The sequence below is a fragment of the Chlorocebus sabaeus genome, chromosome 2 (assembly GCF_047675955.1).
Source record: "Chlorocebus sabaeus isolate Y175 chromosome 2, mChlSab1.0.hap1, whole genome shotgun sequence".
NCBI classification, from domain to species: Eukaryota; Metazoa; Chordata; class Mammalia; order Primates; family Cercopithecidae; genus Chlorocebus; species Chlorocebus sabaeus.
This window is the reverse complement of record NC_132905.1, coordinates 40,909,393-40,932,010: the sequence shown is the minus strand read 5'-3', so window position 1 is coordinate 40,932,010 and position 22,618 is coordinate 40,909,393. Positions and strand designations below refer to the sequence as shown.

General features: G+C 45.3%; 1 protein-coding gene across 2 annotated transcripts in view; it reads left to right on the top strand.

Annotated features, from left to right (window-relative positions):
* Window positions 1-22,618, top strand: part of GSS (glutathione synthetase) — a 27,909-nt gene extending 5,291 nt beyond the window's left edge. For both annotated transcript variants that reach the window (XM_008021561.3, XM_008021569.3), the window contains exons 3-13: window positions 4,807-4,952; window positions 7,906-7,981; window positions 8,285-8,424; window positions 9,117-9,233; window positions 13,958-14,038; window positions 14,141-14,218; window positions 15,337-15,403; window positions 18,587-18,781; window positions 19,283-19,364; window positions 21,472-21,661; window positions 22,104-22,618. In XM_008021561.3, the coding sequence (XP_008019752.1) occupies window positions 4,807-4,952; window positions 7,906-7,981; window positions 8,285-8,424; window positions 9,117-9,233; window positions 13,958-14,038; window positions 14,141-14,218; window positions 15,337-15,403; window positions 18,587-18,781; window positions 19,283-19,364; window positions 21,472-21,661; window positions 22,104-22,227 (1,296 nt within the window). In that variant the 3' untranslated portion in view covers window positions 22,228-22,618. The remainder of the gene's footprint in view (window positions 1-4,806; window positions 4,953-7,905; window positions 7,982-8,284; window positions 8,425-9,116; window positions 9,234-13,957; window positions 14,039-14,140; window positions 14,219-15,336; window positions 15,404-18,586; window positions 18,782-19,282; window positions 19,365-21,471; window positions 21,662-22,103) is intronic.

The window sequence follows — 22,618 nt, the reverse complement described above, 5'->3', positions numbered from 1 at the left end:
CCCACTTTTTTAAAAAATCCTAACAGTACACCTTAAGATCATATTGGTGACTAAAGAGCTGCCAACATCTTTTCTTTTTTTAATCAGCCCCATTCTTTTTTGTCTCTGTGTGCCCAGAACCTAATACAGGCCTGGTGGAGTCCACACTCAGTAATCGTTTGCTAAGGCCCAAGTAAGTGACAATGCCTGTCACCTAAGGCAGGCTGACGGTATGGAATAGAATTGCTTGGGCTGTGAACCTAGATTTTGTGAATTACTTGTATGAATCTAAGATGAAGCATTTTCCCTTTCAAGCTTTTGTTTCTTCTGCTAATCAATAGGTACCATGTGAAGATTCAGCAGTTGGTCTTTCTGGGAGTTAATGGAGCCTAGAAAAGGCACAATCCACAGTGAGATTTGTAATCCAGAAAAAAAGTCAGAAACTGTACGTGTGTGAGTGTGTGCGTGTGAGATTTTACTCCAAATCTTTACCAAATGACTTCTCCATGCTGTGCCATTCTAGGCACTGAGGACAGAGAGGTGAGTCAGCCAGAGTCCTAGCCTCTGGAGCTCCTGGTCTCGTTAGAGAACATACCACAAAACAAAATGAAATAATGTCAGCTCTATGAGGAAACACAGGCAGTCTGCTACACAATGTTAACTATCATTTATTGAGTATTTACTATGTGCCAGGCATTATTCTAAACACTGGAATCACTGACTCCTCACCACAACAGAGGTAAGGAAACCGAACCCCAGAGAGGCTAAATAACCTACTGAAGTCATTTAAATGGTAAAATAATTGGCAGAGCCAGGATGTAAACCCAAGGAATTTGGCTCCTGAGTCCATGCTCTGAACATCCATGCTTTTTTTCCTTTCCTGAGATACTATATAGGACAGCTGGAAAAAAGAGTAATTCATTATGATTAGATGATTGAGTTGAGAGTTGGTATTTGAACTAGACCTTAAAAGACAAACAGGGAAAAGGAACTGCGTAGCAAGGACCTAAAAGTAGGAAAAGCCAAAAAAAAAAAAGTGTTCAAGAGAATGCAGCTGAAATGCAGGGCGCATAAGTGGATATAGTGAGAAAGAAGGCAGGCCAGCATCAGACAGCCAAGGGGCCTTAGCTACTGGGTGGAGGAGGAGTGTGAACTTTATCCTGCAGATTAGAGCTGCAAACTAGCCATATCCAGCCTGAATATTTGGCTTCTGCAGTGTTTGGGGAGTTAATTTGTTTTTTACAAAAAGTAATACATTCAAATGCATTTGAACAGGGTGCAAAATTCAGAGTAAGTCCCCTTCCTCCAGCCAGTGTTTCCCTGACCAGGGGCATGCATTGTTTTTTTGTTTTTTTGTTTTTTTTTTTTTTTTTTAAATTTATTTATTATTATTAAACTTTAAGTTGTAGGGTACATGTGCACAACGTGCAGGTTTGCTACATATGTATACTTGTGCCATGTTGGTGTGCTGCACCCATCAACTCGTCATTTACATCAGGTATAACTCCCAATGCAATCCCTCCCCCCTCCCCCCTCCCCATGATAGGCCCCGGTGTGTGATGTTCCCCTTCCCGAGTCCAAGTGATCTCATTGTTCAGTTCCCACCTATGAGTGAGAACATGCGGTGTTTGGTTTTCTGTTCTTGTGATAGTTTGCTAAGAATGATGGTTTCCAGCTGCATCCATGTCCCTACAAAGGACACAAACTCATCCTTTTTTATGGCTGCATAGTATTCCATGGTGTATATGTGCCACATTTTCTTAATCCAATCTGTCACTGATGGACATTTGGGTTGATTCCAAGTCTTTGCTATTGTGAATAGTGCCGCAATAAACATACGTGTGCATGTGTCTTTATAGCAGCATAATTTATAATCCTTTGGGTATATACCCAGTAATGGGATGGCTGGGTCATATGGTACATCTGGTTCTAGATCCTTGAGGAATCGCCATACTGTTTTCCATAATGGTTGAACTAGTTTACAATCCCACCAACAGTGTAAAAGTGTTCCTATTTCTCCACATCCTCTCCAGCACCTAGGTTTTTTCACCAGAGTATTTTTAAAATGTCAGAGCCAACATTAAAAAAAAAAAAAAAAAAAAAAAAAAAAATCACGAAATTAAAAAAACATCTAGCAACCCAACTTGTTTTGAAAAATTATATCATCTGGCAACTCTGGCCTACTTTCCTGCATGACGACAATTGGCTAGAGCAGAGTTTTGGCTGACCCCTTTAGAGAAGATGCAAGTTCTTATTTTTGCCACAGTTCCCGTCACTTGCTGTTGCTTCCCTGGCTACAAAACAAAATGTTGTCATGCACGTGCTATAGTTTTTTTAAAACAGTAGAATAATGTTTCTTTCTTTCTTTTTTTTTTTTTGAGACAGTCTCACTCTGTCCCCAGGCTGGAGTACAGTGGCACGATCTCAGTTCACTGCAACCTCCACCTCCTGGGTTCAAGTGATTCTCCTGCCTCAGCCTCCAGAGCAGCTGGGACTACAGGCATGCGCCACCACACCCAGCTAATTTTTGTATTTTTAGTAGAGATGGGGTTTCACCATGCTGGCCAGGAAGGTCTCGATCTCTTGATCTTGTGATCTGCCTGCCTCGGCCTCCCAAAGTGCTGGGATTAGAGGCGTGAGCCACTGCACCCTGCTAGTAATGTTATTTTATGTTATTGTCTCTATCAAAAGTGAGAAGATTGTGTGTTTCAGCCTTTAGCCTGTAGATAATAGAGAACAGCTGTATACTATTGATTCTAAATTCAGAAGGGCATAATGAGTCCTGGGACAGAGGCAGAGGGATGCCTTAGCAGAAAAACTCTGAGTTTTTCAGGCCAAGATTAGACTTGTTGGGGGCGGCAGAGCTTTCTTTGTTAAAGCCAAGGAAATTGCTCCTGTAGTCATCACATAGCTACTCAGGGTATTAGGTCACCCCTTATGTAATCTGCAGTCATTCCCATTCTAACTCATAAAGGCTTCAGGCCGAATAAACCTTATTCTCACAAATAGCCTTCCTCAGTTTTATCTTAGATGCTGAGGCCAGGGCAGTGGTACACACCTGTAGTCTCAGCTACTTGGGAGGCTGAGGCAGGAGGATTGCTTGAGCACAGGAGTTTGAGGCTATAGTGCACTATGATGGCACCTATGAATAGCCACTGTATTCTAGTCTGGGCAACATAGTAAGACCCCATTCCAAAAAAAAAAAAAAAGATGCTGAGAAGGGTAATTTAGGAATTGTCTATCAAAATTTAAAATAGATTTGCCTGAATTACTTGATATTTTTACTTTTAGAAATTTAGAATATATGGACTTTCTCATATACAAAAATATCTAGAATGTATATTGTAGGATACCAATTGAAACATTAATGGTAATGGGAAAATAAAGAAACCACCTATATACTAGATTCAATAAATTATGGTATATCCAAAGAGTAGAATACTATGCAGCAATTAAAAATAATGAAAATGCTCTATTTGAACATATAAGGAAATATTTAAAAAGCACAATATAGTATAGTTTGCTGTGGGGGTGAAAAAAAGAGAAAATATATATGTATACATATATATCAATACAAAGATGGCTAGAAGGATGTGTGAGACACTAGTCTGTCATATGCCTTTGGGGAGGAGAACTGGGTGGCTGGGGCCCAGTCTTTTTCCCAGGAGACTGGAATGAGAGTGAGACATACTTCTCACTATGTATTCTTATGTCTTTTTTGAAGTTTGTATCATGTATTTGTATTATCTGTTAAAAATATATATATATTTTGGCTGGGTATGGTGGCTCATGCCTATAATCCCAACACTTTGGGAGGCGGAGGCAGGCGGATCACTTGAGGTCAGGAGTTCGAGACCAGCCTGGACAACACGGTGAAACCCTATCTCTACTAAAAATACAAAAATTACCTGGGTGTGGTGGCACACACCTGTAGTCTCAGCTACTTGGGAGGCTGAGGCAGGAGAATTGCTTGAACCCAGGAGGTGGAGGTTGCAGTGAGCCAAGATTGTACCACTGCACTCCAGCCTGGGCAACAGAGTGAGACTCCACCTCAAAAAAGAAAAAAATAGTACTTTAAAAATAAATATACGAATACCAAGTTCTAACACCATAAACTTATACCATCATAATGACAAACTGATATTAACTCAAAGGTTAAAGTCAGGAATGCTTCATAATACAAGTTAAGGAGACTGGAGTGTGAACTCATGCATGGAGGGGCCTGGGCTTGAACATCAACCAGCAAGGAGCAGGCTTCCATATATGTATATGTGTGTGTGTGTGTGTGTGTGTGTGTGTGTGTGTGTGTGTTGTGTTTAGTAACCATCCTGGTTCAAATCCCAGCACCCCCAGTTACTAGCTGAATAAAATTTTGGATCTGTTAACCATCCTGGTTCAAATCCCACCACCAGTTACTAGCTGAATATAATTTTGGATCCGTTAACCTCTCTGTCTCAGGTCCCTTCTCTGTGAAGTGTGGATAATAATAGTATCTTCCTCACAGGGCTAAATGATGAATCTATGTAAAGTATTTAAAATAATATACCTTGCACATAGTAAGTGCTCAATAACTCGTGGGTTTCTTTTTGTTATTTGCTTTTTGCTTTTTTGCTTCTATCTCTCTAATATGTAGAGATAAACTATCAGAGAATCTGGAAGCTCTCTGTGTTCCCCTCTCCCCCTTCCACTCCTCCCGAGGTAACCACTAATCTACAGTTGGTGTGTCCTCAGTAAATGTAGGCCAGACTTTCCACGGGATTCCATTTGCAGGAAGACAGCCCGTTCACAGGTGCCCTGCCCTGTCCCATTCTCTCTTCTTGATCACAGGTGGTGAGCTATGCCCCATTCACGCTCTTCCCCTCACTGGTCCCCAGTGCCCTGCTGGAGCAAGCCTATGCTGTGCAGATGGACTTCAACCTGCTAGTGGATGCTGTCAGCCAGAACACTGCCTTCCTGGAGCAAACTCTTTCCAGGTAGGGGGCAGTGAAGCATGGGGGGCCAGGAGCTGCCAGAACCAAGGAACTGGAAGATTGCAGAGCCGTGAGGTGTTACTGTGTCGGCTGACTTGTTGAGATAGAGGAAAGGTACCCCCAAAGAACAAAAAGTCATAGGGGTCAGGAAAGCTGGCTTCTAATCCTGGCTCAACCAGTTATTTTTATGGCCTCAAGCCACTCCCTTTCCTCCTCTGGGTCTAAGATTTCTTCATCTGAAATACCAAGAGATTGACTTAAATCCAAGATCCCTTTCATTGTTCACATTCTGTAATCCGTGACACCCTACTTTGAAGACTGATATTTCCATTTGGAGTTAGGGAAAGTCAGCCTAGTTTTGGAGGAGAACAGAGGTAGGGAAGGTTATTGGGTTAAAGTCAGATTTTCTACTTCTCCTAAGCAGTGACCCTTTCTTGTCACCTCAGGCCTCTCATCTTTGGATGGGATGGAGTACAGACTGGGCCACACTCAGGGCATGAGGAAGCAACCTCTGAAATGGTTCAGCCCATCCACCCTTCTCTGTCTCTTTCCCTTGATCTTTCTTTTTTCTTCAGATTCTGGGGCAATTTTTAAACATTTCTTTGTTTATTTTAGAATTAAATATATATATAGGCTAGGCGCGGTGGCTAACGCCTGTAATCCCAGCACTTTGGGAGGCCGAGGTGGGTGGGTCACTTGAAGTCAGGAGTTCGAGACCAACCTGGCCAACATGCTGAAACCCCGTCTCTACTAAAAATACAAAAAGATTATCTGGGTGTGGTGGCGGGCACCTATAATCCCAGCTACTTGGGAGGCTGAGGCAGGAGAATTGCTTAAACCCAGGAGGCAGAGGCTGCAGTGAGCCAAGATCATGACACTGTACTCCAGCCTGGGCAACAAAGTGAGACTCCATTTCAAAAAATAATACATATATATGTATATATATTCATTGTAGAATTAAATATCTATAAATATGATGTATTTACATATACATGCTAGATATATATATATATATATATATATATATATATATATATAGTACAGGTTAAGCATCCCTAATCCAAAAATCCAAAAGCTGAAATGCTCCAAAATTCAAAACTTGTTGAACACCAGGTGACTCTACCAGTGGAAAACGCCACACCTGATGCCATGTGACAGGTGCAGTCAAAATACAGTCAAGTTTGTTTCATGCACAAAATTAATTAAAATATTGTGTAGAATAATCTTCAGGCTATGAGTATAAGGTGTATATGAAACAAATGAATTTTGTGTTTAGACTTGAGTCCCATCCCCAAGATATCTCATTACGTATATGCAAATCTTCCAAAATCCGAAAGACTGCTGGTCCCAAGCATTTCGGATAAGGAATATCCAACCTGTAATTGCATGTCTTTGATTAATTTTTCAACAGAAACTAGACTTTTGTTAGAGACAAAATCTTTTAAAAATGTGTGGGTGAATATGAGAAGGGCTCATAATGGTAAGAAGCTTGGAAACCATTGACTTGTAGCCAAAAACCCAATGAGTCATGAATGTATGAATCTGCCCACCACCTTGCCCCTGAGCTGTTTCTTGGAATGGGCCCAGCTTTGTACCTGCGATCCTGGATTGTGGGAAACATGAGCAGCCTGGCTTATGACCTTTACCCTAATGATGCATTTATGAAGGAGACTTGCAGCTCATCTTTGCGACCCCTGCCTTCTCTGTTCCTCTCTCCTCTCATACACATACAAACCCTAGTTCCTAAGGGAGAAGAGCCCCTACAGCACATGAAGGGGAGCACCTCTTCAGGAAATGGAAAGTGTGTCCCAACTTCCTTGGAGGCTGAAGCCCAGCTGGGACTCTCCTCCTAACCAAGGGCTGGCATGAGGGAGCTCACCAGTGGGAGAGAGCTGGCTGGGGAGCAGAGGAACTTCAGGGCAGGCCTGGGCTACTTGGCTTCCCCCACTGGTCTCCTGTGACATTTCTGTAACAAGGTGAGCCAAGCTTGAGCAGGTATGCAGAATCCACCCTGAATCTCAAAGGGCAGTAAGTGTGATGTTAATTACCTGTGGATTCCTTCTTACTGTGGCTCTTGTTGAGGCTCCAGAAAACCATACTGGATAGGCCTCTAACACATGTCACATGTCACGGCAGTATACTGGGCTATGACAATGAGCCTGCATAGACACAGCCACTACCTTTATGAGGCTTATAGTCAAACAGGAGAGATGACACTAATCATCACACAAAGAAAATGTAAAATTGCAACTGCAGTCAGTGATATAAAGCAGTGGTTTTTAGTTCTGTGAGAACACACAGCAGGGGGATGTGACTCAGATAGGGAAGGCTTCCCTGAGGAAATCACATCATATGAGGACTAGTTGAAGAAAAAAAAAAAAAACCAGGATATTTAGCTTGGGTCAGAAAAATCTTATTGGTGCACAGGGCATAACTGCTGTCTTCTAATCTCTGAGGGCTGCCATGGAGGAGGAGGAGAAGGCTCACCCTGGGAGGTCGCAGAGTGTAGGAAAAGCTGTGAAGAGTTAGTATTAGGTCAACCAGAAGGCTTGCCAACCGTCAGAGCTATTCAAGTAGAATAGGTATATCATGTCATTTTTTAGCTCTTCTTCGGAGCAGTATGTTCAGTTCTTTGAATGTAATATCTTACTGACTTTTTACCACAATCCTATGATATAAATTTAATTATATTCTTCTCCATTTTATATATCAGCAAACTGAGACACGGAGAGGTGAAATGATTCCCTGAGGTTGCCTACTAGTGAGTGGTAGAGCTGGGATTTGAACCCAGGTCTGGAGCTGGATTCTTAGCCACTGTTCTTTACCAGATTGGGGCAGACATTCAAGTTTTGGTCAGTAGACTCAGAGAGGATTCAGGAGTCAATGAGTGGGGATGGGACTCCTTGAAATTTTAGGCCAATTAAACCTGCAAAATGTTCTCTATTCCTTCCTCCAGCACCATCAAACAGGATGACTTTACCGCTCGTCTCTTTGACATCCACAAGCAAGTCCTAAAAGAGGGCATTGCCCAGGTAACCATTCCCAGCCTTACTCCAGTCTGAAAGCTGCCCCTCCCATCTCTGTTTGTTTTCTGTTTTGCTAGAAGAATTTGGTCTAGGCCCTCAGCCCATGGGAATCTGCCTGTCACTGGTCCCCACTGGGTTTATCCCAGTGACCAATTCGAGAATGACCAGAAGAATGATCTCACTGGGCTTGGGAGTGTTTGCTGGTACCTCTAATCTCTACGTAGAGTTCATGGTACCTGTGTGCTCTGTGGCTAGGTCCTCAGAGTCAGTCCCTGGGCAGATACTGTCAGCTTTCAGTTTTCCCCACAGACCGTGTTCCTGGGCCTGAATCGCTCAGACTACATGTTCCAGCGAAGCACAGATGGCTCCCCAGCCCTGAAACAGATCGAAATCAACACCATCTCTGCCAGTTTTGGGGGCCTGGCCTCCCGGACCCCAGCTGTGCACCGGTGGGTCCCCTGGGCAGCCCTAGGCATACCTGTGGGGTGACATGCTGGTGGGTGTACAGTCACTGGCTAGGCTGGGGAACTCCAGCTATGACTGTGCTTTCCTGGGTCCTGGGTCACATGTTACCCCTTGCCATCCCAACAGCAGTTTCCACTTGTAATCAGATCCTTGGTATGTCAGGGAGAAAAGAGACCTCCAGGTTCATCTAGTCCTGTCCCTACATTGTACAAGCAGAAGGAACAATATCTTGAGAGCCCCAGAGAGAGGAATGCAGGGACTTCTGTCTGGGGGCTGGGCCTGGTAGTATCCATTTCTAGACAGCAGTGATGCTCCAGGTTGCAATGATTTTAGATGGTCTGCAGCAGGATTCCAGATAGCACCTGGAGGCTCAGAGTAAGGGATTCCAGACAGCACCTGGAGGCCCAGAGTAAGGGATTCCAGCTCAATGGGAGGGTGGGGTAGGTTGGGGTGGGGACAGAGGCTCCCAGGTCTCCTCTAGGCATGTACACCAGGGGCCAGGGTTAGGGCAGCCCAGCATATTCCAACCTGAAGTGGATCCTCCAGGAATGTGATGGGAGCATGCTTTTCAGTGCTCAGCTGATTCTCAGAGTCATGTTGTTATATCTATGAGGTCATGGGCAGAGGGGGCTTCCAGGTCCATGCAATTACTGAATAGCCATCTCTCTTCCAACAGACATGTTCTCAGTGTCCTGAGTAAAACCAAAGAAGCTGGCAAGATCCTCTCTAATAATCCCAGCAAGGGACTGGCCCTGGGAATTGCCAAAGCCTGGGAGCTCTACGGCTCAACCAAGTAAGGGTGTGAAAAGGTAGCAGGAGGATCCTGCTTTAGTTTCGGCATTCATAGGTTTAGCAACTTCTTTTCTTGCCAGCCATCATTAGAGAATAAAGGGATTTTTCTGGGAATAGAAACTTATACCTTTACATGCCAAAATTATTTTAAGGTTTCCTTCTTAAATAAGAAGAGATGCTGACTATGATTTAAGTTTTTCTTATTGACTGGAGGTCGTCATTATGACTGTCAACAATTGCAGCTTGCTGTAATACAGTAGTGCTACCTAGGTTTAGAGAGGCATGCAAGGCTGTTTGCCTGCATTAATAGCTCTAATAGCTCTGACTGCCAGCCTTTAAGTTCTTAGTCATTTCCTTTTTTTTTTTTTTTTTTTTTTTTGAGACGGAGTCTCACTCTGTCGCTCAGGATAGAGTGCAATGGTGCAATCTCGGCTTACTGCAACCTCGACCTCCCGGGTTCAAGCGATTCTCCTGCCTCAGCCTCCTGAGTAGCTGGGATTTCAGGCATATGCCACCACAGCTGGGTAATTTTGTATTTTTAGTAGAGACGGGGTTTCACCATGTTGGCCAGGCTGGTCTCGAACTCCTGACCTCGTGATCCGCCCACCTCGGCCTCCCAAAGTGCTGGGATTACAGGTGTGAGCTACCATGCCTGGCCTCTCGTTCATTTTCTTCATAGTTTTCTTGTCTGTTTCCCAATTCTCAGCTCTTACTTTTGACTGTTGTCGGTGTGCTTGAATTTGGAATCCTCCACCCCCATGCCCATGCCTCCCTTCCGATTTGCCATTGTTTGGGAAAGCAAATGATCCAGATTGTTATGATTGGGTCTGAAGAGTGCGAGGGCCTCTTGGATGTGTAAATGCATAAACTTTGACTACGGAATTTTATGGTATCCTTTTTAACTGCTTAGAGGCATTGCTTTCTTCCTATTTCTCAAGTGAAGATGTTAGGTAAGTGATTTTCAGATCATCAAGGGGCCACTATACTAACAGTTATTGCAATGTTAATATAGCATTAATAGTCCTTAATGTACACTTACTAGTGCCACACCTTGTGCTAAGCTCTGTACAAACAGGATCTTATTGAATTCTCATAATAAGCTCTCTAAGGTCAATACTGTTCAACCACCTCGTTTTACAGATGAGGAAACTGAGGTTCTGAGAACCAAAGTGAATTGTTAAGGCTAAGTGATGAGTTGGTGGCAGATCCCAGAGTCTACCTCTCTCCAAAACCTGCACTCTTAATCATGCTCTTACCTCCAAGAGAGCCTGTCTGTCCTTGCTAAGCCACACTAAGACCTAAGAAACCTCAGACTCTAAGCATTTAGAAGTCATCAGACAAATATTCTTTCAAGTATATTGGCTAGGTTGTATTTTAAGAGAGTGAGGCCAGGGGATGATGGGTCAGCTGGGGAACTGCTGACAGACAAACACTGCAGAGGGTTTTGCCTGCCAGCCTGTCAATAACGTGGACAGAAAAAACTCGTGTGTCCAGAATTAGGCACTGGTAGGTAGGAGTTATGTGACACCTGAGCCAGAACTGGCTTCCCCCATTGTGAGAGTGAGATAGGCTCTTCTGCTGACCTAGCACATGACCTTGGCAAGTTAGTTCTTTTCTTCCCTGAGCTTCAGTTTCCTCATTTGTAAAATAGGAGTAATAATAATACCTAAAAGGGTGTTAGTGAGAATTAAATGAGATAATGGATCTGAAAAATGTTTTTAAAAATCTGTGTGGATCATTATGTGGCACTTTCAATAATAACAATAATAGGCCAGGGATGGTGGCTCACACCTCTAATCCCAGCACTTTAGGAGATCGAGGCAGGTGGATCACCAGAGATCAGGAGTTCAAGGCCACCCTGGCCAACATGGTGAAACCCCGTCTCTACTAAAAATACAAAAATTAGCCAGGCATGGTGGTGGGCACCTGTAGTCCCAGCTACTTGGGAGGCTGAGGCAGGAGAATCACTTGAACCCAGGAGGTGGAGGTTGCAGTGAGCCGAGATTACCCCACTGCACTCCAGCCTGGGCGACAGAGCAAGACTCTGTCTCAAAAATAAATAAATAAATAAAATAATAATAATAGCAGCTATCATTTGACAAGTACTAATTTTAATTCATACAAGAGCAAACTGACGCTCAGAAAGTGTGAATAACTTGCCCAAAGTTATACAACTGTTAAGTATAGAATTCGTCTGCCTCTAAAGCCTATGTTCTCTCTACTTCCCTTTTCTGCTTCTAAGAGATATGGTCCCATAGTATTGACTGAAAAACTGCATTGGTAGAGTAGAATAATTTTCATCAATTATCTCATGATTTTTAAAATTTAAAAAATTTTTAAGAAATGGAAGCCTGCAAAATGAATTACAATTTCAACTTAGACAAACTCTCAAAGCATAGGGCCTGTGGTTAGAATGAATAGAATAAGAAAAGGGGATTCCTGGTGGTAAAAGGCTGGGAACTGTGATCTTTTTAACACTTTTTTTTTTTTTTTTTTTTTGAGATGGGGTTTCACTTTTGTTGCCCAGGCTGGAGTACAATGGCACGATCTTGGCTCACCGCAACCTCCGCCTTCCAGGTTCAAGCGATTCTCCTACCTCAGACTCCCGAGTAACTGGGATTACAGGCGCCCACCACCACGACTGGCTAATTTTGTATTTTTAGTAGAGACAGGGTTTCTCCATGTTGGTCAGGCTGGTCTCGAACTCCCAACATCAGGCAATCCATCCGCCTCGGCCTCCCGAAGTGCTGGGACTATAGGCATGAGCTACCACACCCGGCCATAACACCCTTATTTTATAGATGGGAAACCAGGGCCCAAGGAACGAAATTGCCTTACCCAAGTCAATTACCAAGACACACTACAAGTCACTGGCAGAGCCAGGACTAGCACTCAGGGGTCCTTACCCCCAGCCAGCATGCTATTGTCAGGTCACCTTCCTTAACTGACAACTTTCTTACTAGGAAACAGACTGCTCAGAACTGCTCAGAACTGAAAGCAGGAGAGGTCAAATATGTTTTCTGAGCCCAGCTCTGATTGTTTAGCAGTTGGCAGGCTGACTTAATTAGCTGGAGGGTGCAGTTCCTCTTTAACCTCCAGCTGCCAGCCTTCCTCCTCCGCCTCTTTTTGGAGGTGGGCCAGCCTGGGCCAACTGCCACCCTCCCATACACACCCTCACCCATGCGCGGGACAGTTTAGGCTACAAAGTGAAGAGCAAAGCCATTGGCCCTTAGGGCTCTCTCAGGGCAAGATGACTTGTGAGTGCACCACTTTTAGTTTATGTCTCAGGCACTCAACTCAAAGCCAAGACTCAGCTCAATGTCACGTCTGACCTCATGAGATTTCAGGCAGACCAGGAGAGGGGACTTACTAAGACCTATATTTTGGCTAAGCAGAAAGGAGTCAGGCAAACAGAGTTTAGTCCAAGAGGTTCTGCCAAGGTCAGGAGAAGCAGAGATAGACAAGAAAGGTTAAGTAGAGGAGGTCAGGGAATATACACTTAGAATCCTAAGCCAAAGCCTAGGGTTCCATAGGTCTCAAGAAGAAGCCACAGGCACAAAGCAGTATAGTCACAGCAAACATGGAGTTTGTAGGCTGAGCACGGTAGCTCACACCTGTAATGCTAACACTTTGGGAGGCCGAGGCAGGCCTATCACCTGAGGTCAGGAGTTCGAGACCAGCCTGGCCAACATGGTGAAACCCTATCTCCACTCAAACTACAAAAATTAGCCAGGGATGGTGGCACACACCTATAATCCCAGCTACCTGGGAGGCTGAAGCAGGAGAATCGCTGGAACCCAGGAGGTGGAGGTTGCAGTGAGCCTAGATTACGCCACTGCACTCCAGCCTGGGTGACAGAGGGAGACTCTGCTTCAAAAAAATAAATAAAATAAAATGTAAAAGAAAAAAAATGGAGTTTGGTACTGCTGAGCGTTCACCCTAGGAATCTGTTAGGGGACTGGACCTATCTTTGACAATGGAAATGTGTTAGCTGGCAGCCAAACAGATAGTTCCCTGGCATAAGCTTTTCTCTGAGTCCTCAAGCCCCTGCCTCTTTAAGAAATACATGAATAGTCAGAGAGGAAGAAGCCACATAAGCCCTAGTGATCTCATTAATACTATGAGATCAAACGTGGCCCTGTGTACATCACAGGAATCTTGGGAGACCCAGGAGATAATGTAGTTGTTTGTAGTTGGCCCTGTGGGTTTCTGTAGGGTTCCATTTTGTGTAAGAACCACACTCCTTTATTGTATCCTTTACAATCTAGTAATAGAGCCATTAGCCTCCGACCCCCTGCATTGTTCTTTTACAAAATGTTCCTCAATACTCCCACTTGTTTATTCTTCCAGAAAGATGTTAGAATTATGTTAAGTTCTAAGAAAAAGGCTTCTTGGGTTTTTGAGATGGTTTTAAATCTACATTTTAATTTGCACAGAAATTCATCGACTCATGACATCATTACAATATTTCATCGGCCCACTGGAGAAGGGTCAGAGGCATCTTCATTTTTGAAGTTTTCTATTTTCAGGAACTCATATGTGATAGCGTCAGGTGTCTATGCCTTAGGTAATTCCAAGGTTTCTGAGAGAGGGAACATCTGTTCTTTCAGGGAAGCCTTGTTCTTATTCTTATTCCAGGAGGTGTGGCGGTGGGGTGGTTGAGGGGAGAAACAAAGGAAGAACAAGTTCTATAGTAGCCTCGGGCCACCTGTGCTTTTTCCCCAGTGCTCTGGTGCTACTGATTGCTCAAGAGAAGGAAAGAAACATATTTGACCAGCGTGCCATAGAAAATGAGCTACTGGCCAGGTAAGTAAAGGTAAGGGGGACTTCTATCTGTGGCTCCAGGACTGGGGGTGGGACACTCAGAACATAGCATCCATTTCTCTGGCTCTTGCCCATTTTTCCCAGGAACATCCATGTGATCCGACGAACATTTGAAGATATCTCTGAAAAGGGGTCTCTGGACCAAGACCGAAGGCTGTTTGTGTAAGCATTCCCAAGAATTCAGTGGAAGGCTGGTTTATGAAGCTCATCCTGCCACTCTCTTCCCTAAAATGATTCTTTCTTCGGAGAGATGTGATGGCTTGCTTCCTTCTCTCATAATTTCTGAAATATCTCATCCTCCCAGGAAATTTTGGAGAAAGCCAGACACTCTCTGCTTCTATCAGAGCTGTTGACATTCTGGATCAGGGTCTCCTTAGAGATCATCTTAGTTTTCATATGCCCTAAGTTCCCAAAAGTTTTCTTGCGCCTCTTAGTAAGGTGAAGTCAGGCCTGAGACTGAGCTGGGCAGTCAGGGAGGAAGAGGAGCAGCTGGCTCATTCTGTGATTGGTCTGGATGCCACTGTCTGAGCTCAGGCCCGAATTTGTGTTCCAAGCCAAGTCTTATCCTCTCTAGGGGCCACCACCAGGTAGATTTAGTGCTACATATTTGGGTAGCATTGCAGCACATATATTTAGACCTAGAACTTGGTGATTGTTAAAATTAAAACTGTCCATGGAATTTCACACCACCACTCACTGTTTTTCAAAATGTGCTTTTATCATAACAAAACAAAGTAGTTAATTTACTTTTCAGATAAACTAGACAATATCAAATAGGTCAAAGAAAAGGAAAAGATGTTTTTAAAAGTCTGTGTCTTAATCAGACTCGTCATTTTACATGTTTTCATTTCCACCTTCACCCCCGCCATTAAAAATTTTTTTCAGTCTGGTTTTAGCTGCTTTAAGCAGTGGAAGTACAAAGTGTGTTTTACTATGCATGGCAGTATGATTCTGCTGCTTGGTAATTTTGAGCCAACATTGTTATGCGTTTACCAAATTTGATTCTAGTGACCTTCTTGTTCCTTCTGGCTTTCTTAGAATGACTCTAAAACTAGAATATTCTAAAGTATTCCATATGGCACACCTCCCTGTTTTCAGTGGAAGCCCTGGTAGTATGGATATCTACTTTCACTGGTTCCAATGAACCCCTGACCAGGCTCCCACTTGTGGGCTGAATTTTGAAAAAGCCAAATTCATCCTGATGCACCCTGAAATAGATTGAACCACTGAACATATCAGTTATAATTTAACATAGCAGCTTTCTCCATCCTGTGTTCCAGGGATGGCCAGGAAATTGCTGTGGTTTACTTCCGGGATGGCTACATGCCTCGTCAGTACAGTCTACAGGTTGGTATTTTCTGTGAGACCATTCTTTGCCTCCTGGGACCCACAAGAGCTCCACAGACACCCAATTCAGGCTTATAACAACTGAGTTTTCCAAGTTCTCACTTCACTTCTTTCTCAGGGAGCTTGCTGCTAGAGCCTCCTTATCTTCCCTCAAGGCTTTTGCTACCTCTCACTCTACACAGTCTTCTAGAATTTGAACACAGTCTTCTAGAATTTGAATCCTCAGGAATCCACAGAGCTTCAGCCATTTACACTGTTTCCAGAGATGTGCTGGCAAATGTTTGACAACAATCAGCTCTCACTAGTTGATGTAAGCCAGTTCCAGCATACTGCTGACCATTTTTTTTCTGCCAACTCTTACCTTTCCTTTATCTGAATCAGAAAGTTTTATAATCTCCTCATTCATGTTAATGACAGTAATATCACCTCATTTTGCCATCCTACCATGTAGTTTCATTACTTTCCACATCCATTGTTTCATTTAACTCTCACAACCACTCGGTGAGGCATATCATTATCCCCATTATACAGATGGAGAAACTAACGTTTAGAGAGATGCAGAGGCTTCTCTAAGGCCCCACAGGAAGTTCCCAGGTTTTCTGACTTTCAGGCCGATGGTATTCCCATTCTTCTCCTCTGTTCCTAACGTCCACATCATGGAGAGGCTAAGAAGCTCTGCTCTTAGCTGGGAGATGATAAAGGAGGAAGTAAGTTTAGAAATACCATGAGCAGTGAGCTGGAGGTCATGAGCTTGACTGCCTCTGTGTGATGATGGTCAGGTTCCTGACCCTTTCTAGGTCTGTTTCTGTGAGCTGGGGGAGCTACACTAGAAAACTGAGGGGGCTCCTTCTAGGTCTGTAATTAATCTAGGACTCCCCTAAGGGTTGAGCTCCGTATAGGGAAGCTCTACAGAGGTGACATCTTGATAGAACATCCTTTTTAGATAGGTGGTTAGCAGTGGTGGCTACTTGCTGACTACAGGAGAGATAAACTGTCTATTGGAAAAATAGGTCTAGATTTCAAAACAGGACAAACAAACTTAGAAGAATTTGAGATAACAAGGAAGGAAAGTAGTGTTTAAAGAGGTAGACTTTTTTTTCTTTGAGACAGAGTTTTGCTCTTGTCGACCAGGCTGGAGTGCAGTGGTGCGATTTCGGCTCACCACAACCTCTGACTTCCAGTTTCAAGTGATTCTCCTGCCTCAGCCTCCTGAGTAGTTGGGATTACAGGCACGCGCCACCACACCCAGCTAATGTTTTTATTTTTACTAGAGACAGGGTTTCACCATGTTGGCCAGGCTGGTCTTGAACTCCTGACCTTGTGATCTGCCGACCTTGGCCTCCCAAAGTGCTGGGATTACAGGTGTTAGCCACCACGCCTGGCCAAGAGGTAGACATTTTTAGAGAACTGAGCAGCTCAGAGCAGGTTTAGACATGGAGAGAGATCTAGAAGGCTTAGTGACTTGCTAGGTGACCCTGGGCAAGTCCTTGCTTATCTTTGGTTTTGCTTTCCTGCTTCTAACATAATGGAGTATTTCTCTGGGTTTATCTCTGATGTTCTGGTCACCTATCATTCTGTGTGGAATGCCAGACTAGTAGTTGAGTTCCTGGGATTATTGATGAAGATCGGGTGAAAGTGCTGCAGGTGAACCAGTAGTATCAAAGTAAGGACAGCATTGGGTGGGGGTCACAGAAGAGACCTGATCCTGCTGTGTGCAGTTTGCAGTGGTCTGGAGCCAAGGACAGACTGTCTCCCCATTGCATGAGAATGGGAACCAGAGTTGGGAGGCATGATCCCCTGCTGTTTCCTTGCCTTTTATACCCTCAGCTCTTGTGGTAGTAAACTGTTCATCCTGTGATCACCCACTTGAGGCCTTTGTTCATATTATCTTAGTCTGAGTATCCCTTCCCTATTGAGTCTCACTTGACAGGCTCTACCTGTCCTTCAGAACCCCACTCAAATTTCACCTTATTCAGCAACAACAACAAATATTTATTAAGCATCTACAAAGTGCCAGGAACTGTGTTAGACACTGGAGATACAACGGAAAATGAGGAAAATGATAAGAGCCCTGTGCTGTGAAGCTCACAGTCTGGTCAGAGAAATGGGCATCAGAAAGTAAACAAAAATATAGTCATTTATGGTGGCTCATACCTGTAATCTCAGCACTTTGGGAGGCCTAGGTGGGTGGATTGCATGAGCTCAGGAGTTCGAGACCAGCCTGGGCAATATGGCAAAACTCCATCTCTACAAAAAATACAAAAATTAGCTGGGTGTGGTGCGTGCACCTGTAGTCCCAGCTACTTGGGAGGCTGAGGAGGGAGGATCACTTGAGCCCGGGAGGTGGAGGTTGCAGTGAGCCAAGATTGCGCCGTTGCACTCCAGCCTGGGTGACAGAGCAAGACCCCATCTCAAAAGAAAAAAAAAAAGTAAACAAAAATAGAAAAAAAAAATTGGGATTTGTGTGTGTGTGTTTGTGTGCGTGTGTGTGTGCATGCGCACGCATGTGTGCATGTGTGTGTTTTAGTTTCAGGTAACTGCTTTCAGTGAAACAACTGGGTAAAAAGAGAGAATTATGGGAAATTCACATTAAATAGAGTGGACAGGGAAGCCTTCTCTGAAAAGCTGACATTGAGCTGAGATGTAAGGATGGTAAGGATCCACCTATGCATAGGAAAAGCCAAAAGCAAGGGGGTTTCAGGTTGAGGGAAAATCAGTGCAGGCCCTGAGGAGGGAAAGAGCTTTGTGATTTAAGGAATGCCAGGCCTGTGTGGCTAGAATGATGGAGACTAGAAGTCAGGGTGGTACAAGGTTGAAAAAGTAGACAGGAGCCAGCTCCTGAAGGATCTTAAAGGCCATGGTAGGGAGTATGGAACACAGTGGGAAGCTGAGCACATAGACAAGTGTTCTACCTCCTTCAAGCCTACTCATCAGTTTTTCTACATCCTTACACCTATTGTTTCCCACAGATTGGGGAATTCTTGCCTTTGCGGGGGCTCACAGTCTGGCGCAATGATATATAACTATAACATATCACACCTGGCTCACAAGGATGTTATAATGATCCTGGGTGATAATGAGTGTGAAGATATAAATCATGATACCTGGCACCTAATGGGTGTTCAGTAAGCATCAGCTGAGGTAAAATAAAGTCGAATTCCTTTTGTCTTCTTCCCTCTGCAGAACTGGGAAGCACGTCTACTGCTGGAGAGGTCATGTGCTGCCAAGTGCCCAGACATTGCCACCCAGCTGGCTGGGACTAAGAAGGTGCAGCAGGAGCTGAGCAGGCCAGGCATGCTGGAGATGTTGCTTCCTGGCCAGCCTGAGGCTGTGGCTCGCCTCCGCGCCACCTTTGCTGGCCTCTACTCACTGGACATGGTATGTGGGCAGCCCGTTTCTCCTACCACAGGCCTCATAGGTGGCAGAGACCTAGAGTTCAATGTGTTGGGGAGGGTGGAGCTGGCATTGTGACAAGGGTTGGTGATGCTCTGGAGAACCCCTAGAACTCTGAGCAGAAGAGCAGCCTCATAATGGAAGGATGGGGACTGGAATCCATTGTAAGCTCCCTCAGCAAAGGTAGAGATGAGGATGGCAACCAAAGGGAAGGGACTAAGTCAGGTAGCAAGAACTAAGAAACGTACCAGGGTGCCTGCTGCAGAGCCCTTAGCTGTTGCTAAAGAAAGGCCTGTTCTCATTGCATCGGTTGCTGCAGGGGGTTTGTTGGGAGTGTCATCCAGATAGTAGCATCCCACCTGAAGGAATTTATGGCTGTTCTCCCTCCTGCTCCTCCTCTGATACTGCTCTGCACAACCAGCTGGACCTAAGCTCTTGCCTCTTTAGCCTTTAAACTTCTGCTAACAGCTTTCTGCCTCCTTCTAGGGTGAAGAAGGGGACCAGGCCATCGCCAAGGCCCTTGCTGCTCCTAGCCGGTTCGTGCTAAAGCCCCAGAGAGAGGGTGGAGGTAGGTGGATCCCCCTTTGCAGGGCTCCTCAATGAAAGGGACTAGCAGGCTGTGGCCAGTGCTCATGGGCACTTACTCTGAGCACAGTCCCAAGCATGGGGGATACTATTGGAACTGACACAGGCCACATGTTGGACAGTGTTGCCTAAGACCCTGTGACCAAGTCCGGGAGCACAGGGGAACCTGATTAACCAGCATTGAAGGGTTTGGACAACTTCAACCTGAGGGGCCTGTGGGTAGATTGTTGGGAAGTGGGGTAGGGTCATATTAGGAGATTGGAGAGAATACATGTCTGTTTTCCTTTCTAATTTGAAACTCCTTGAGGTCAGGGGTCATGTCTGCCTCTCCAGAGGAGAGGAAGTTTTTAATCTTTGTCTTAAGAGGTGGGTAGGAATTTCCCAGATGGAAAGGAGAAAGAGTGTTTCTTTTTTGTTTGTTTTGTTTTTTTTGTTTTTGTTTTTGTTTTTTTTTTTTTTGAGACGGAGTCTTGCTTAGTCACCCAGGCTGCAGTGCAGTGGCCGGATCTCAGCTCGCTGCAAGCTCCGCCTCCCAGGTTTACGCCATTCTCCTGCCTCAGCCTCCCGAGTAGCTGGGACTACAGGCGCCCGCCACCTCGCCCGGCTATTTTTTTGTATTTTTTAGTAGAGACGGGGTTTCCCCGTGTTAGCCAGGATGGTCTCGATCTCCTGACCTTGTGATCCGCCCGTCTCGGCCTCCCAAAGTGCTGGGATTACAGGCTTGAGCCACCACGCCCGGCCTCGAGAAAGAGTGTTTCATACAACAGGGACAACCTCAAGCCGAGGCACTGGGCCATGGAAGTGTGGAATGTTTGGAGGTTAATGAGAAACTGGTGAGGCTGGAGGGGGAGCTGGGAGGGGACAGAGATTTAGGCTGGAAAAATGGTTTGCATCCTGATTATAAAGGGCCTTGAATATATACTGAGAAATTGGATTTTATCTTAAGGGCAGTGGGAGGCCATTAGAGAGTTTTAAGCCTGGAAGGGACACACTGATCCAGGACTCAAGTGGTTAGCAGTGCTGGGAACTCGCAAAACTTACAAAGTTTCTGCATTGTAGAAGATGTCCTGGAATGAGGGGAGACATTGGTAGCAGAGACCATGGAAGAGGCTGATACAGTTGTTCAGAAGAGCAACGTAGAGGCCTGAGCTAGGGCTATGACTGTGGGGCCGACTGGAGAGACATGTCCTAGACAGTGAGAGGATAGTGGAAGGGAGGAGTTAAATATGACTCAAGGGTGCCTTTTGCCTGATTGGGGGTGGGAAGGTCCAAGAGGGGCAGGTTTAGGCAGAAGTAATAAGTTCTGCTTGGACAAGTTGAGTTTGTTTGGGGGCCAGTCATATGGTGTCTAAGCAGGGAGCCTGCATTAAAGATTTGGAAGTTAACAATTTTTTTTTTTTTTTTTTTTTTTTTTTTTTGAGATGGAGTCTCGCTCTGTCACCAGGCTGGAGTGCAGTGGCATGATCTCAGCTCACTGCAACCACCACCTCCCAGGTTCAAGTGATTCTCCTGCCTCAGCCTCCTGAGTAGCTGGGACTACAGGTGTGCGCCACCACACCAGCTAATTTTTGTATTTTTAGTAGAGACGGGGTTTTACATATTGGCCAGGATGGTCTCGATTTCTTGACCTCATGATCCGCCCACCTCAGCCTCCCAAAGTGCTGGGATTACAGGCATGAGCCACCACGCCTGACCGGAAGTTAACAATTTTTAGGGTATAGATGGAGCCTCAGGAATAGGACAGATCTCCCTGGGAAAAGGCACATGGAGGAGAGAGTAAGCATGGAGGACCAATTCCCCTGGGACCCCAGCATTTAAGAGAAGGAACAAGTAATGGAGCTTGAGAAGGAACAGCTGTAGGTAGGAGGCGAACCAGGGCGGAACAGTGTAGTGGAAGATGTGTTCACTGCATGAGTAAGGGCTCTCCTGTCAAAGTAAGCTTCCCTCCTGGGGAGCCAGATATGCCCTGGCTTCACTGAGCGGATGCCAGGAACTGAGGCTGCTGACTTGCCCATGTGGCCTCAAAAGTGAGGGCATGGGATGGAGGAGGTAGGCAGAGGGTCCAGGGTGACTGGCCAGTTTCATTGCAGGTAACAACCTGTATGGGGAGGAAATGGTACAGGCCCTGAAACAGCTGAAGGACAGTGAGGAGAGGGCCTCCTACATCCTCATGGAGAAGATCGAACCTGAGCCTTTTGAGAATTGCCTGCTACGGCCTGGCAGCCCTGCCCAAGTGGTCCAGTGCATTTCAGAGCTGGGCATCTTTGGGGTCTATGTCAGGTGAGTGAATCAGAAGCTCTTTCCACTACCTGCTCGTAAGAGTGCCAGCCAAGTGAGCCTAGAGGGGAACACTGGAAAGAGTCAGGAACCTGGGCTTCAGTGCCAGCTCTGCCAATCCCTAGCTTTATTGCCTGTTTCTTTATCTATTAAATGAGGCCAAGGACACAAGACCTGCCCACCTCACCAGGGTATCAGATGAAGCCCTGATGAGAAGTCCTCTGCAACCATGAAGCAAACTCCGAATAGCACTAAGAGGATTCAGAACACATGGTTTGACAATCTAGGACTAGAAGGAGACTCCAGAGAGGAATAGAGACTCTAAAATCCTAGCACTTTCTTGGGTATAGTCAATTACCCATGTACTGCTCAACTGGGACCAGGGAAGGCCCTGGGTTTGGGGCTGAGTCCGGGTGATATGTATATCCTGCCTCCATTTCTATAGGCAGGAAAAGACACTCGTGATGAACAAGCACGTGGGGCACCTACTTCGAACCAAAGCCATCGAGCATGCAGATGGTGGTGTGGCAGCAGGAGTGGCAGTCCTGGACAACCCATACCCCGTGTGAGGGTACAACCAGGCCATGGGACCTTCTATCCTCTATATTTGTCATTCCTTTCCTAGCCCTCCTGAGGGGTATCCTCCTAAAGACCTCCAAAGTCTTTATGGAAGGGTAAATACTGGTACCTTCCCCCAGCTCTCCATCTGAGGACCAGAAAAGCTGTGTTTCCCTTAGATGAGATCTAGAGGCCCCCAAATCCTGGGGGTGTGGGTACAGCTGAGGGGAAGCTGCTCTGAGGTAAAGGTCCATGAACCCTGCCCCACTCCCATCAGCCCCTCATCAGCCTTTTCAGCAGGTTCCAGTGCCTGACTTGGGCTAGGACTGAGTGGTAGGAGGATGGGGAGTGGAGGGGCATAGCCTTTCCCTAATTCTGCCTTAAATAAAACTGCATTGCTGA